Source organism: Labeo rohita, chromosome 2 (genome assembly GCF_022985175.1).
Source record: "Labeo rohita strain BAU-BD-2019 chromosome 2, IGBB_LRoh.1.0, whole genome shotgun sequence".
NCBI classification, from domain to species: domain Eukaryota; kingdom Metazoa; phylum Chordata; class Actinopteri; order Cypriniformes; family Cyprinidae; genus Labeo; species Labeo rohita.
In genome coordinates this window covers 32,078,561-32,095,320 of record NC_066870.1, presented here as the reverse complement: position 1 = coordinate 32,095,320, position 16,760 = coordinate 32,078,561, and the positions used below count along the sequence as shown (strand labels likewise).

Sequence of the window (16,760 nt, the reverse complement as noted above, 5' to 3'; positions counted from 1 at the left end):
AGAGTTAAAATAGCTGGAAAATGATCGTTTCGTTTTAATGGCCTCCGTTGATTTACTTCATAAGAGTTCATAAGAAGTGTTTTAGGAGTTATGCAAAACAAAGAGGTGTTTTCCCTCAGAGTAAAACGATAAAAATTCAAATTTCATTGGTGATTCATAGGGGGTGTGGTTATATTTGAATCCTGTGTTCTGATTGGCTAGTCGAGTTGCGGCCACGCCTCAGCACGCCCCCTTTGTCCGGGTTAGTGTGAAGTTTTCTTTCCACACCACTTCGAAGAGTCCGAACGTACAAATTAAACGAAAACGGTTTTAATTAATCGGTTTTAACACTATGATTGGATTTTATTGATATGTGTTATCGATTCTATCGGTAGTAAAAGACTAAACCGAGAGAAGGATCAGTGGGGAACCGGAGGAGTTTGAGTGAGTACGATTGACTGAAGTTTGGCCCGTAACGACCGTTAAAACAGACTGTAAGAGCTTACACAACAAAACATCAGTTTAAAAGCCAACATTTAAACTGCAGCGCGCGCGAAACTTTGTTAAACACCTTATTTTGTTTTCATTAAAATAAAACGTGCGTTGTTTATGGTTTAGTTTAAAAAGTAGGTTATCTTCTGTGCCCTCAAGTATTAATATGGTTAAACATTTACATTATTTTATCAGCAATGTAATAATGTTTGTGCATTTCCTCTGTGTTCAGTTCAGGTCTGTACGGAAGTCCGTGTTAGGCATATTTAAGGTTAGTGTTTTGTGTTATTTTATACATTAAGTATGAATTGTATAAATATTTCTCTGGCTTAATCCTGGGCTTTCTTTTATTGTTTGCTTTGGGAGTGAGACATGGGAGAGTCTTTACACTGCTGACACTGTGGCATTGGCATGTTTTTGCTGTTGTTTTTTAGAAATGTAGAAATATAACTTAAACTTTCTGTATTCAGACAATATTCTTATTCACAATGCTCTCTGTCTAACATACCTATCCTCCTGGCACAATGTACTGGAAAGCACTGTGCTGAATTTGGCAAATGTTTATTAGTAGTTGCTTACAAGACACACTGTGTCTGTAAAAGGGGTCTTTAAATGGTGAGAACCTCAGTAACAGCTGTCAAGTGACTGAAGTCATCATCACTTCCTTTGTGTCATGGAAGGTGCAGCTTGTGTCTGTCTTTTTGCTAACTTCTGTTCATGTCTCATCTTGTTAAGTGAACCTGCCTCTGAGGTACTTTTTGAAGCACACTTGTTTTTCTGTTAGAATTATGACACGCAAACCAGTTTTGTAACCGACTCTTTGTTTTGGAGTTCTATTTGTTCTTTGGAATGAAGAATGAGACTACAATGAATTTGAGGGTCTTTGGGACAAATGTTGTTACATGTTTTAGCAGGCAGTTTATCAGCGGTCTTGGTTGAAACTGAGCATGGTTACTTTTTTAAGAAAATTTGGCTTTTCACTGCTGACCAAGTGTCATCTTGTTCCATGTTTTATTCTTTTTAGACATTAGGCTGAGTTGTGTTGTTTTAATTATAAAGGCAGGTATTCCTGATGTAATTAATATCTAATTGATTAAAATGGGGTGCCTCAGTAATTAATAATAATTACATGTATAGTGCCCTATGCAATGTTTTATTTTTTCTCACCTTGTGTTTTAATTCCGTTTAGGCATGTCTAATTATTTGAATGCATAAAAACAACTTAAGTTATTAAAGTTTATTTTTACAATATTTTTTACAATATTTTTCTGGTTATCAAATGAAGGCATAAAATATTAATTAAATTTATCTTTTAATCAAATGAAAATTAAACAAACTTTATTTTTTGGCAAACAAAGTTACTATTAAAATTGAAACATGAAATAAATATTGTGTGATTATTCCTTAATAAAGTTTTAACAATTGTAGTAAAAATAGTAGTAGTAGAAGTAGTAGTATGTGCATTCTACTAAACAATATGTCTTCAGGTTAAACCAAACTTTTATTTTGACATGATCGATTCATATAGTCTTTTGCTTAATATTTAGAGATACTAGTCCATATCATGATTTGATTTAAATGTAATGATCTACTTTTGATTAATTCATCCAAATATTATTATTTTTTTTTTTTATAACTGGAAATCATAGGGACCTATACTGTGTTTTTACATTTTTCTGGTAAATAAATTCTAGTAAATATTTCCTAAAAATAATGTTTTAATAACAATTTTTTTATAAGTAGTACTGTCATTACACTTACTAATGTTTTTTCTGTCACGGTTTCACGTTAAACTGAACTTTTATTTTGAGGGGTTGCTGTGAAGACCTTTAAGTTTCTGTTTGTTTGTGAGCAGTTGTAAATATTATGTGTTCATAGGGCCCTAATTGACTTTTGACCTCACAGGTGACTATAGATCTGTCTTTATTTAGAAGTTACAAATAAAAATAAAGCATTATGATTTTTGTTTTACTTCCAGAACCTGATTGTAGAGTCCTGCCTGACTCATTTAACATCCAGTTTCCTCAAAAAATGTCACATTATGAAATTAAAATAGGATGTAGTTCATGTGGATTTAATGCACAAGTTGGCATGAAATTTTAAAAAAAATTTGGTGACGTATGCTGGACTTCTGTAGTCTTTTCCACTATTCCACTATTGACCCATATTGCCACCTATATCTCAAAATACATCTAACAATTGATTGATCAACAACCGTCTAGCATTTTTTCTCTTTACAGTAACCCGTTACACCCGAATGTATGTCACAATACAGAAGAAAAAAATCTGTTGCTACTTCCATTTTGTTGTGACTTTAGACCGCACTGGCATTGTGCAGCATTTGCATCTTTCTGAAATGCTAAATATAGACTAAATGTTTCAGTGAACTCTGTGGTTCCTCAAGCTTATCATCTTACTTCTGGATTAGTTTGGCAATGACACAGAGACAAAACATGTTTGAAAGTGACGGACAGTTACCATTTGAGTTGAAAGTTGTCTTTTTTTCCCCTGCTATGATTCTTTTCACATCTGTGGGGCTTTGTAAGAGAAGGGTGAGCAAAATCCTTCTCTTGCCACAAACCTGAATGCATTTTCTTTCATGCTTTGGTATCGGCCTGCATGCATGGCAGAAAATCAACTCTGTTTATGGGCCAATCGCTCTTGCTTTCTCTCATTGTTGGGCCCCTTGAATTAGCTTTCACATACAGAGCTGGCACACACACTCTTAATATCTGCCTCCATTGCATGTGTCCACCGCTTAGTGGGAGTTGCCATGGCATTACACACAGAATGAGGCTTCACACTCGGCATCTTGTGTTCTCTTCACAGAGAGCTCCGGAAGAGCATCCTGGACAAAACACACACACAAATACACACTTCCCAGACCCATGTGGTGAATATTAGCAGGATAAGCTCATCTGTAGTGCATTGGACTCCAGCACTGTAAAACGGCAAAGACTTCGGAAGTGTTTCCAAATTTTTTTTTTTTTTTTTTGAACTTTTTTTTTTACTGGGATACAGTTCACTAATCTTCTCTTTTGGATTACTTTCTGGACTTGACTCGGATCGGTACTTCATAATGCTCTTCAATGGCTGCAAGCAGTGCAGTGGTTAGCATGCAGAATGAGAACCGGACCTTTGTCCACTACAGGTAGGCTTGCAACACATGAATTACTTTTTTCTTTTCAGTTGTAATGCACCCTTTAAGATATTTAGAGCTAGCCCAGTATTTACTCATTCATAAAGACCAAAAAAAAAATTAACCAAAATTGTGTTCACATGCCACGTAATCATAGTTTTTATTTAGCACTATATTAAATTAATAGACTCTAAACATGACCCTGGACCACAAAACCTGTCATAAGGGTAAATTTTTGTGATATTGAGATTTAGCATTGCATATATGTATGGTTTGTTAGGATAGGTTAATATTTGGTCGAGACACAGCTATTTGAAAATTTTGAATATGAAGGCGCAAAAAAACAAACAAACAAAATCTTAAGAAAATTGCCTTTAAAGTTGTCCAAATGAAGTTCTTAGCAATGCAAAACACTAATCAAAAATTAAGTTTTGATATATTTACGTTAGGAAATTCACAAAACATCTTTATTCAACATGATCTTTACTTTATATCCTAATGATTTTTGACATAAAAGAACAATCTATAATTTTTACCCATACAATGTATTTGGATTGCTAATGGATTGTCATCATTATCCTTTGCATCTTCCTTTATGTCTAAAAAAAAAAAAAAAAAAAAGTTTAGATTGGGAAGGTTTTGACTGAATTTTACTGTCATTATCAGTTTGAAATTTTGAGAGAAATCTAGCAGCCAAATAAACCCAAATGTTGGATATAGATGATTTTGCAACATAAAATTTCCAAGGTGGTATTAATGTGGAGTTGTTTGTGAGAGAAAACAGGTGTGCCTTAGTTTACTCAATATTTAATAACACTGTGAATCATTTATGACTATTGCCCATATTCTGTTCTGCAGTCCGTGAGTTGAGTTAGTTTTTATCTTTTAGTCAGTCCTCTGCAAACATCTGTCACTCACACACTGTTAGCAATGCATATATAGTAATATTTACATTTATGCATTTGGCAGATGCTTTTATTGACTTGTATTGCATTCAAGGTATCCATTTTAACATCACTTGCTTTGCTTGGGAACCCATGACCTTGGCATTGTTACATTTCTCTACTCTTGAATGTCTATTTTTAAGGTTATTATCATGCTATTTTGTTTGTAATAAGAGAAACTACAATCACTGTTTCTGAGTTTCTTTTATGCAAATCGATTCAGATTTTTATATTCTAGATGAAGCGCTCTCAATTGTGTAGTCGCATGACAATATGTGTTTCATGACATCAGAAGCAAATGCGGCCGGTCTAATCTCTGTAGTGTCCCTCTCTGTGTGACCGCTAATCACACACGACAGTGGAAAGCAGAAACACAATCAGATTAGCCGTTCAAGTGCTGAGCACGACAGTTTTCGCCAAAGCCATCTTCAACCTCTGCCCTCAAAGACGTCCAATGTGACGTTGTATGATGCTGGGTATAATATTCTTTTTAAAATCATTCGAGTTTGTAGTGGTGTAATTCCTGGTGAAGAATTGGGTTGATTGGAAGCCTCTTCGTGATGTATGGGTGTTTGGGACGTATGGTTTTAGAGATTACAGCCCCATCGGAGGACTTTTTTAAGGAGCCAACGAACCATTTTAGATGCCTTTCACATGTTCAGTTTTCTTTGATTGTGTCAGACGTAAAGGCACCAGGTAGGGCCTCTACAAACTCTGGTTATGTGTAAGGATTTATTATGGAAAACTGGTAAAAAATATTTGCAAGGCCTGGTTGAAACATATTATGCAGTGTCGGGTTGACTGGTAGTGAATTTTTGTGTTGCTTCTTTTTCCATTTAGCTTTATTGTTTAAATAAGTTATAAAGAGTTCATGGGCTGTACACTGACCAGTATTTGTTTACTAAACTGATAATAATCCACACAGCTGATGTGTGACGTATATTGTTGTGTATATACCCTAACATACAGTGAAAAAACAATATAAAAAAAAGTCACATTTCCCTGAAATTTTATGCCAAAACTTTATTCCTCAGTTGTAAATGATATTCTACAAGCTTTGAAACCACATCTTTGTGTGGTTTACACATTTTTAAATTGAAGTTTCATGTCAAACTGACACATTTACAAAAAATGTTCAATGATGTGACTTTTCTCAATTAGATCTATTAAATCTGATCCATTAAAGATTTTATTGGTTTCTATATTAATGACATCCTACCTTCTTGATATATTTCTATTGATGTTAATGCAAAGACAGTAAAACTACAATGCAAACATTCATAAAAAATGTTTTTTTCTGCCCTCTGCAGGATGGAGGCATCCTGTTTGGACCTGGCTCTGGAGGGGGAGCGTCTGTGTAAGGTGGGGGATTACAGTGCCGGCGTTTCTTTCTTCGAGGCCGCTATGCAGGTTGGCACAGAAGATCTACAGGTTCTGAGTGCCATCTACAGTCAACTGGGCAATGCCTACTTTCACTTGCACGACTACAGCAAAGCTCTGGAGTTCCACCACCATGATCTTACACTAACTAGGTATCCTTACACACAGCAAATGTAGCTTCCCAAATGTTTAACAATTTGGCGTGAGTGAATGTTATATTAAATTCTGTTCTTTTGAGCCTTCTATTTATCAAAGAATCACAATTTTCACAAAATATTAAGCAGTACGATTGTTTTCAATGTTGATAACAGTATGAAATGTTTCTTGAGCACCAAATCAGCCTATAAGAATAATTTCTGAAGGATCACGTGACAAAAGCTGGAGTAACGATGCTCAAAATTCAGCTTCATCATCACAGGAATTATTACATTTTTTTTAGATATATTACATTAGAAAATATTTTAAATTGTAATTTTGACAATGTTTTTACTCTTTTTAATCATAAATATGCAACCTTGGTGAGTATAAGAGCACTACTTCAGAAGCAATAACAACAAAAAAATCTTACTGACCACAAACTTGAATGATAGTATAAGGCTTAGTTGTTTTGGTTAAAGTAACAATGATTAATGATCTTTGTGATCGTATAATATTTGTATAAAAAGTTAACGACGGCATTGATTTGTTCTCTCAGAACCACCGGGGATCGGCTTGGTGAGGCCAAAGCCAGCGGTAACCTGGGGAACACATTAAAGGTTTTGGGACGCTTTGATGAAGCGGTGGTCTGCTGCCAGAGACATTTAGATATTGCCAGGGAACTGGGCGACAAGGTGAGTGATTTGTTTAATTCACACAATTGACATTACCATAATAGAACAGGTGACATTTACATTTATTCACTTAGCATTAGTCATTGATGCTTTTATACAGAGACGCTTGTAAATTAAAAAAGCTACAACACTAGCAATTCATTCTGATGGGACAGTTTTATTTGTGCTGAATTTGAAAGCTCTGAAATTGACTGGAAAAATGAGCTTGTAAAGTGAGAAACAAATCCAATACTTCACAGTCTTTTACCCAATGGATGCAGGCAGGGTCTGATGAATGCTGTAATTATATAGAATGTTTTATGCATGTAAATTAATAATTGCTGAATATGTTAATTTTAAAGTTTGTGTGAATCTGAAAAAGTAAAACTTGTGAGATTAAAAAAAAAAAAAAATCACAATTATTTTTTGTATATAAACAACCAGTCAAACATTTTTAAACTGTAAGATTTAAACTTTTCTGCTCACCAAGCTTGCATTTATTTGATCTAAAATACAGCAAAAGCAGTAATATTGTGAAATATTTTTACTGTTCAAAATAACGGCTTTCTATTTGAATATATTTTAAAATGTAATTTATTCCTGTGATCAAAGCTCAATTTTCAGCATCAGTACTCCAGTCTTCAGTGTCACATGATCCTTTAGAAAGCATTTTAATATGCTGATTTGCAGTTAAAAAAAATATATTATTAATATTATTATCAATATTTAAAACAATTGAGTACATTTTTTTTCAGGATTCTTTAATAAATAGAAAGTTCATTTATCTTTATTAAATAGTAAATTTAAGTAAATTTATCTGAAAAAAAGCTTTTGTAACATTATACACTATGCCATTTAAAAGTTTGGAGTCAGTGTATAGATATTTTTTTGGGGGAAGGGCATGGAATTATAGAAAAAATACTTTTATTTAGCAAGGATGCTTTAAAATGAAAGTGACAAAAATATTTTTTCAACAAAAATAATAATAAATCAGAATATTAGAATGATTTCTGTATCATGTGACTGGAGTAATGATGCTAAAAATTCAGCTTTGAAATCACAGGAATAAATAGAATTTTAAAATATATTAAGTTAGAAAACAATTTTAAATGGTACAGATATTTCAAAATGTTACTGTTTTTGCTGTACTTTGGATCAAATAAATGCAGACTTGGTGAGCAGAAGAGACGTAAAAAAACAGTTAAAAAAAACTTACTGTTCAAAAACTTTTGACTGGTAGTGTATATGTTTTTATTATAAACAAGCTTCTGTAAGATGCACATTGTTGCTAGTACATTGTAGTTTCTTTCTTTCTTTCTTTCTTTCTTTTAATTTATTCAGTTTGCTTTTACTTGCTCTCATAAAGGTGGGACAGGCCAGAGCACTTTATAATTTTGGAAACGTGTACCACGCCAAAGGGAAGAGTGTCTGCTGGAGTGGAGCAGAACCTGGAGACTTTCCTGAGGAGGTCATGATAGCACTTAGAAAAGCCGCTGAGTACTACGAGTGAGTACTACCAACATTGACATTTTATTGTGTGTGTGGTATAGAGTTTTTTAAAATTTATTTATTTATTTTTTTACATCTTCCTTTTCTCCAATTGCTCAGGGCGAACCTTTGTATTGTGAAGGAGCTCAGAGACAGAGCAGCACAGGGCAGAACTTACGGAAACCTGGGTAACACATACTACCTTCTAGGAAACTTCAGGGATGCAGTGGCCTCTCATGAACAGGTGAGTGATCAGTGTCATCATTTGGTTATGGATATACTAATAACAGTGTAAGGCTGTACAAAAACACTCACTGCAGTGTATGAACCATTTGTCTTGCAGCGTTTGCTTATCGCTAAAGAGTTTGGTGACCGGTCTGCAGAAAGGAGAGCCTACTGCAACCTGGGAAACGCTTGTATATTCCTTGGGGAGTTTGAGAGGGCTGCAGAACATTACAGGTGAGTTTAATATTAATATCTTTCTTAAAGAATAAAAAAATTATTTACTAAAGGAAAGATACCCAAAAATGAAAATTCTGTCATTAAATACTGACCCTCATGTTGTTCCAAACACGTAAGACCTTCGTTCATCTTCAGAACACAAATTAAGATATTTTTGATGAAATCCAAGAGCTTTCTAACCCTGCGTAGACAGCAATTCAACTGAAACATTCCCAGGCCCAGAAAGGCAGCAAGAACATCAGTAAAATAGTGCATGTAACATCAGTGGACATATAATTTGCATTGCTGTCAGTTGTTTTGGGTGAACTAACGCTTTACAGCCATAAAAAGTCTTAAATGATTAAACTAAAAGCGTAATTAGCACTTTTTTAGGTGTTAAATTTGTGGATGGAAAAACACGAATTGTGAAACATTCTAATGTGACAGTCAAACTTAAAAGGACTATAATATATTCATTAAAATGTGATTGCTGAGTGTAAAAAAAAAATTGAATATGAAAACTAACTAGTCCACAATCTCATATTATAGTATAGAACTCAGATTTCAAAACAAGAGTCCCTGTGCAATGTGGCCTTATTTATAAATAAAAGTCCCACATTATGCATACAAACTTTCTATATGTTAGTGGTATTTTGGCTACACAACAAACTGTATCTGACATTTAATTTAGTGTACACCTTTGTAGCCTCTCTCTGGGCCACCCTGTAACAGGAAGACTTAATTTGTCTTAATTTTAAATTGAAAAAAAAAAAAAAACTCTGGATGAGCTCTGACAATGATGGTGTTCTGAGTGCAGGAAAGCTCTACAGCTGGCACGGCAGCTCAAGGATCTGGCGGTGGAGGCTCAGGCCTGCTACAGTCTGGGCAACACATACACACTGCTGCAGGACTATGAGAGAGCTATCGACTACCATCTCAAACATCTCATCATCGCTCAGGATCTCAATGACAGGTGCTCTCACACACAAGAAATCATGTTTTAGTAGTGGCCAACTGATATATTCCCAATATCCCCTTGCTGATGTCAATAATCTCAAAATAGTAGTAATTAGTTGTACAAAAAACAATTATAAAGCATAATATGTGTATACTCATCACGGAAGTAATGTTTCTGCAGGATCGGAGAGGGCAGGGCCTGCTGGAGTTTGGGAAATGCACATACAGCACTAGGGAATCATGACCAGGCCATGCACTTTGCAGAAAAGCACTTGGAAATCGCAAAAGAGGTACGTGCTGTTATAGACCCATCAGTAGTGGCATATCTGGAAGTACCTTTGATATTTGTTTAAAAGGAAATCTGTTGTAAAACCTCTAAAAGTCTTGCTCTAAACTGCATCAGTGTTTTATACATTTTGAATAAGATTATTATTGTTCTTAGGATGTATTTTAATTAAATGCCCTGATTGTCTTGTTTACAGACTGGTGATCGTAGTGGGGAGCTCACTGCTCGCATGAACGTCTCAGATCTTCAGATGGTCCTCGGCCTCAGTTACAGCACAAACAATTCAGTACTTTCTGAGAACAAAGAGATTGACTACAACCTGCACGGTACAGCAGTCACACAAAGCACTAGCACTCCCTTCAGCCATAGTTTCTATAATTTATCAACGGAATAAAGCATGGAACTATTGCATTTAAGCTTTTCAACTGATTGATTGGTTTGTTTTTTACAGGAGCCAGACCCAGGATGAGCCGACGGCACAGTATGGAGAACCTAGAGCTGATGAAACTCACACCTGACAAGATCAATGCAAATGTGAGTGTATTTACAGTCAAAAGTCTAAAAGTGGAAAGTCAAAACTTTACATACACCTTGCAGAATCTGCAAAATATTAACTATTTGACCAAAATAAAAGTGATCATACAAAATGCATGTCATTTTTTATTTAGTACTGACATGAATAAGATATTTGACACAAGATGTTTACATATAGTCCACAAGAGAAAATAATAGTTGGATTTATAAAAATTACCCCGTTCAGAAGTTTACATACACTTGATTCTTAACTGAGAACAAAGAGATCGACTACAACCTGCACGGTGTAACAAAATAAGTTAAATTTACCCTGATCCTCAAATTCAAAAAGTTTTCACTCTTTCACTCTTAATGTTAACTCTTACGTTAGTTCTTAATGCATTGTGTTTCCTTCTGAAATATCAGTGAGTGTAATAGTATATGAGTCCCTCAGTTGTCCTCAGTGTGAAAAAATGGGTCTCAAAATCATACATTGTTGGTAAGGGTTCAAATACACAAAAATGCTGAAAAACCAAAGAATTTGTGGGACCTGAAGGATTTTCCAGAAGAACAGCAGGCAGTTTAACTGTTCAGGACAAACAAGGGACTCATGAAAATCTATCATTAAACAAAACAATACAAAAAACGCACACACACAAAGCTGTGGATCATTCAGGTAACAACACAGTATTAAGAATCAAGTGTATGTAAACTTTTGAATGGGGTCATTTTCATAAATTCAACTATTATTTTCTCTTGTGGGCTATATATAAATGTCTTTTATGTGAAAAATCTTATTCCGGTCAGAAATAAATAAAAAATAATATGCATTTTGTATGATCTCTCTTATTTTGGTAAAAAAAACAAACAAAAAAACATTTTGCAGATTCTGCAAGGTGTGTGTAAACTTTTGACTCCAACTGTATCTGATTTAAAACTCTATTTCTAGTTGTAATCAGTTAAAATCTCGGCATATGGATTCATGGAGTAATTTAATGTCTGTCCTGCAGGGTCAGAAGTGGACCAGTGACATCCTCTTCAAGCAGTCCAAATCATCACTGGCCAAGTCGTCCTCAAAGCTCTCCTTTGTCAATCGTTTCCGAGGAAAGAAGCACAAACTGCAGAGCAGCTCCAGTAAAATCCTGCAGGATACCAGCAACACACGGGAAGCTCCTCCAAACAAAGTACTAAAACCACAATTTACTAAAACCCATAGAATAAGACTGTGTATTTACTTTATTACTTGACATTCCTGATCTGAGAAAGTCCATGTAATATCAAAAAATAATGTAATAACTTGCATCACGTCTAAAATGCCTTTACTTTCAGTTGACTTGCATTTGAATCTTAAGGTCTGAACGATTCATAAATTGAAAATACTGGTTATAAAATTTGTATATGTTCTTAGTTCTTTAGAGGGTGTTTGTTTTAACCTTTGACCTCTTTGCCCTCAGCATGGGAGTAGTGACATGTTTGGAGACGAGGGCTTCTTTGATTTGCTGAGTCGTTTTCAGAGCAACAGGATGGATGACCAGCGGTGTGCCATACAGGATGGGAGAAGCCACCTGTCTGTCAATTCTAGCTCCGCTTCCCGGCCCACCACCCCACCTACAACCATCAGGAAATGTTAGTCTTTCCACATTATTCATTAAATTTGCAGGGTTCGTACAAGGTGCTTATAGTGCTTGAAGTACTTGAATTTTTTTTTTTTTTTTTTTTTTTTTTTAAGGCCTGGAAAACTCTTGAAAATAGCAATATTCCTGAGGAGGTACTTGAAAAGTGCTTGAATTATTGAAGTGTGTCTAAGGAATAAGTGTTTTATTTTGTCAATAAGCGCATATCTTTTCATGCAAAATTCACACAATTAAAAAAAAACATACCTTTTTGGCTTATTTCAGTTAATGTTAGTGTCATGTAAACATGGCTGAAGATGCAAAAAGAGGAACAGATGAACCAAATCAATTGAGTCAATTACGCTGGAACCGCTCCGATTGATTCAAACTTCTGACTATGATCATTCATTTCAAGCAGTTCAGTAGCTAAAATTATTTTTGAATTTCAACATCGCTTGTAACGACTTAATTTTAAAAGCAGGAAAATCTGAATCAGTTAAATCATTGTCACAAAATGATTCACTGTTTCAAAGTATTGCAAATCATTTCATTGTTTCAGATCGGGACTTCGCATATTGTGAAACATTTGATTCAGATTTGACCTTCGGAGTACGTATTGTGAATCATTTGATTTAGATTGGAATAGGTTTGTGAGTCATTTTGGGTATTGAATGATTAAAATTAAATGATTCGCAATTTGAAGTCCCAATCTAAAAATTATTCGCAACATGCAAAGTTCCATTCCAAGTCAAATGATTCACAATCCTGAGACCTGATCTGAAATGATGGTTCGTGAATCATTATTCAGGTCAGGACTTCAAAAAGTGGATCGTGAATCATTTGATTTAGATCGAAACTTTGGATGGCGAATCGTGAGTCATTTGGTTCAGATTGCAATCGATGTGATTCCGCCAATCTTATTTTCTATTAGCAGTATAACTTTGTAATACTTTAGTAGCAATACTTTGCATGTGCTTCACTTTGTTTTTGCCATTTTTTTTATTAGTATATTTTTATTTATCTATTTCTCTTTTTTTTTATTTAAAATGGAAGACTTTTGATAAATAGATCTCTGGTTAAAGTTCTTAGAAATAAAAAAAGTAGTGCTTAAAGTCCTTGAAAATCCTAGAATTAAATTTTACAGCATCTGTACGAACCCTGAATGTCCTTGACTATTCAAACAAGTTGCATTTAAAATGAATGTCTGTCTATCCAGCATTCTCAGAGTCGGCTGCATCTCCGGGTCAGGAGCCGTTTCTCAGACTCTTGGCCAGCGCTCAGGGCAGGAGGCTGGACGAGCAGAGGGCAGGAACAGGAAACAGTCTGCCCGGCCTGCGCACACTATCCGAACACAGCGGCACTAGCAGCAGACAGATGATCCTCAGCCAGGTCATGGCCAGCACAGACGCCACCGAACCCGACGACCAGTTCTTTGACATGCTCGTCAAGTGTCAGGTGAGAATGTGTGTTTGAATTAACCAGAGTAGAGAACGAGTTCAAAATAGCAGCTGTAGGAAAAGCTGTAGCCACTCATCTCATTTTTCTCTCTCAGGGGTCTCGTCTTGATGATCAAAGGTGCGCCCCTCCTCCGCCCTCCTCTCGTGGCCCCACCGTCCCAGATGAAGACTTCTTCAGCCTCATCATGCGCTCGCAGGCCAAGAGGATGGACGAGCAGAGAGTCACGCTGCCCTCCTGCCGCTGATCAAACATAAAGACTTCTGAACTCCATATTCAGAAATGAGCTCTTTCTCATGCACGAGCATTACAAACCTCACGCTGGCAATACAAACACAATGATGGTCGAGTAACATGCCATCAGTATGAACTGTGCCGTGTCTGCTACATGACTATGAATGGCATTTTGTGTACAGCTGTACTTAGCAACTCTGGTGGAAATGTCTTTGTAAATAACACAATTTAATTTTTTATTAGATTTAAGCTCTTTGTACATTTGCATTTGTTAGAATTTTAAAGGTTGTTTTAGTTTAGGATGCATTGCTTTTGATTATGATCACGCCAATGACTCACAAATGTATCTTTTGATACAAAACAGTTGGTTTATTTGTATTTATTAACATTGTTACTACCACTAGTTACCTTTCAGTTATGTAGTTGTGACAAAAAATATCACTGTATTATTTTTTTTGGAATGTCACATTTCGTTTATAAAAAAGTGGTTAAGCTATGTCAAAGTGGATGATATGGTAACATTTGTATAGAACAACTGTATAGAAATAAAACCTGTACAGAAATATTTGGCATTGCAAGTTTCTTGTTTGAATCTCATTTTACAGGCAAGTGGAGCATTTCAATGTTCTTTAATTCCAACAATGAATATGATTTACTAAAAGTGAATTAGTACCTTGTAGTTTACATGTCATTTCCCAAATCATACTATGTAAAATCATGAAGCAAAAATGTTGTGTTAAAAATTTACAGATAATGTACTCACCCCCTTGTCTTCCAAGATGTTCATGTCTTTCTTCAGTCGTAAAGAAGTCGTTTTTTTTTTTTTTTGAGTAAAACATTTCAGCATTTTTCTCCATATAGTGGACTGCTATGGTGCCCAGAGTTTGAACTTCCAAAATGAAGCTTAAATGTGGCTTCAAACGATCCCAGCTGTTTTTTTTTTTTTCCAGTTCAAGACAGTTAGGGTATGTCAAAAAAACTCCCATCTCATGTTCTTCCTAAACTTCAAAATCATCCTATATCGCAGTTTTCTCTTTTTTGTTAAGGGTGTTGATCTGGGTTGGTACTTATGCAGCGATGCAGAATGATTTTGAAATGATTTTTGAAACTGAGGGAGAAAATACTATTTTTTGAGTTTTTCAACATACCCAAACTGTCTTGAGCCAGAATACACAGAGTTCAGGGAGAGCAAGACAAGACGAGCATTTGAAATTAAAAAGTATTTAAATTGTATTTTTTTAATGAAAATAACCAATCATTTTGCTAGATAAGATCCTTCTTCCTCAGCTGGGATCATTTGAAGCCACATTTAAACTGCATTTTGGAACTTCAAACTCGGGGCACCATAGGAGCCCATTATATGGAGAAAAATCCTGAAATGTTTTCCTCAAAAAACATGATTTCTTTACGACTGAAGAAAGACATGTACATCTTGGGTAACAAGGGGGTGAGTACATTATCTGTAAACTGTTGATCTGAAAGTGGACTTCTCCTTTAAAAGGTTGGGATCTTCTTCTAGAATGTTCATGTTCAGGTGTTTGCATCTTCCATCTATTGTCTTTTTATGTCTCTTTCTGTGTCTTGGTTGAAGATTTTTGGCAAAAAAAAAAAAATAGATTACTAAATTTTAAGACTACTCTAAGTAGTTTATCCAACCGGCAGTTCAACTCTGTGTGTGTAAGTGAATTTTGGAATATATTCAGAAATATTCATCTGGATATATGGGTGTGTGTGTGTTTAAGTGAACGTTGGAAAGTATCTGGACATGCAAGTAATTCATTATTTGTGTATTGTTTGTGTTTTTATGTGGATGTGACAGGGAGAGGGTAAGAGTAAAGGAAATGAATCTAATTAGGCTTAAGCTGATTATTAAAAAACTATTCACTTAAATTAAAAAGGGAGATACCTGGCTATTGAAAGGGTTTCTATTAAACCGTAAAACTGCAATTTTATGTAATGGCAAGCTTTTACATCAACGTTGTGATAATGGCAGCAATGATAGGTCACATATGTGACCATGGACCACAACTGTTTGAAAATCTAGAATCTGAAAAAAAAAAAATCCCAAAAATATTAAAGGGGTCATCGGATTCTAAGTTCACTTTTTTCATGTTGTTTGAACATTAACGTGTGTTGGCAGTGTACAAATCTGCCCTATAATGATAAAAATCCATGCAGTGGTTTTTAATTAATCTGTAAAAATAATATCTATCCCCTTTTTCAAATCGAGGGCAGCCCAATCAATCAGCAACCTGATCCTGAATATCAAACATGTTTGATATGATTGGGGTGGCCCCGATTTGTGTGAGAGAAGATCGGGAGGTGCAAGATTCGATCTGTAAATGCCTCACATTACCAGATAATCCATGCTGAGATTTTGCTCCGATTCTTGGGAGGGGGAAAAGGGCAAAATCGGACAAAAAATCCTGTAGTGTGTGAGCCCGGCTTAAATTGAAACTGCGCCTTGTTTCATCCATCCCCACTCTCCCTTTACTTACTGGGGTTCTAAACTTTCATCTCAAAAATACATTTGACTAAATAATGTATTCATGCAGCTTTTTGCACTACAGAAATGCACAATACTATCTGCTGAGCACCAAGGACAGAATATTAGCTGTAAAAAATAAAACAAAAATAGCTTTGGTCTCTAGAATATTACAGCAGGTGTTTGTCATTTATACTAAAACAGTATATAATATGCAAATGCCAAAAGGATGCGCTCACTGTGTAGTTTGATTCTTCAGATATAGGCTGCTTATGTTTTCAGTTGTCACCACCTGTTACCATCAAACGCAGGACAGGTTATATTAGATTACCCATACAGGTAGGTTCAAGTTTATAAACTTAACACCAACTGTAGATTCTCTTACCTAGATCTTTGAAGAGGTGTGGTTCATGATTTTTCAGAGCATAATAAAATGCATTTTTCACTCTGTCTCCTCCAGATTTTAGTGCTTCAAAAAGCTTTCTCATTTTGTCCTGGCTACTTTGTTCTTTTCTGATCTCTGACAATGTTTCATCATGTATCAT

The 16,760-nt window shown here is 35.3% G+C and overlaps 1 protein-coding gene across 8 annotated transcripts; it reads left to right on the top strand.

The window, feature by feature from the left end:
- The first annotated feature begins 218 nt into the window (after positions 1-218).
- gpsm2 (G protein signaling modulator 2) lies at positions 219-14,297 on the top strand. 8 transcript variants are annotated; one of them, XM_051095038.1, is made up of 16 exons: positions 219-423; positions 709-742; positions 3,301-3,622; positions 5,865-6,086; positions 6,629-6,764; positions 8,110-8,249; positions 8,352-8,475; positions 8,575-8,690; positions 9,490-9,645; positions 9,811-9,919; positions 10,112-10,241; positions 10,367-10,449; positions 11,439-11,612; positions 11,883-12,054; positions 13,258-13,496; positions 13,594-14,296. In XM_051095038.1, the coding sequence occupies exons 3-16, from the start codon at positions 3,561-3,563 to the stop codon at positions 13,741-13,743; spliced, it is 2,013 nt and encodes a 670-aa protein (XP_050950995.1). In that variant the 5' UTR covers positions 219-423; positions 709-742; positions 3,301-3,560; the 3' UTR covers positions 13,744-14,296. The 8 variants fall into 8 exon arrangements, with proteins under 8 accessions (XP_050950995.1, XP_050950982.1, XP_050950988.1 ...); XM_051095025.1 differs by having other exon boundaries at positions 704-742; XM_051095031.1 differs by having other exon boundaries at positions 219-473; positions 704-742.
- Positions 14,298-16,760: the final 2,463 nt, after the last annotated feature.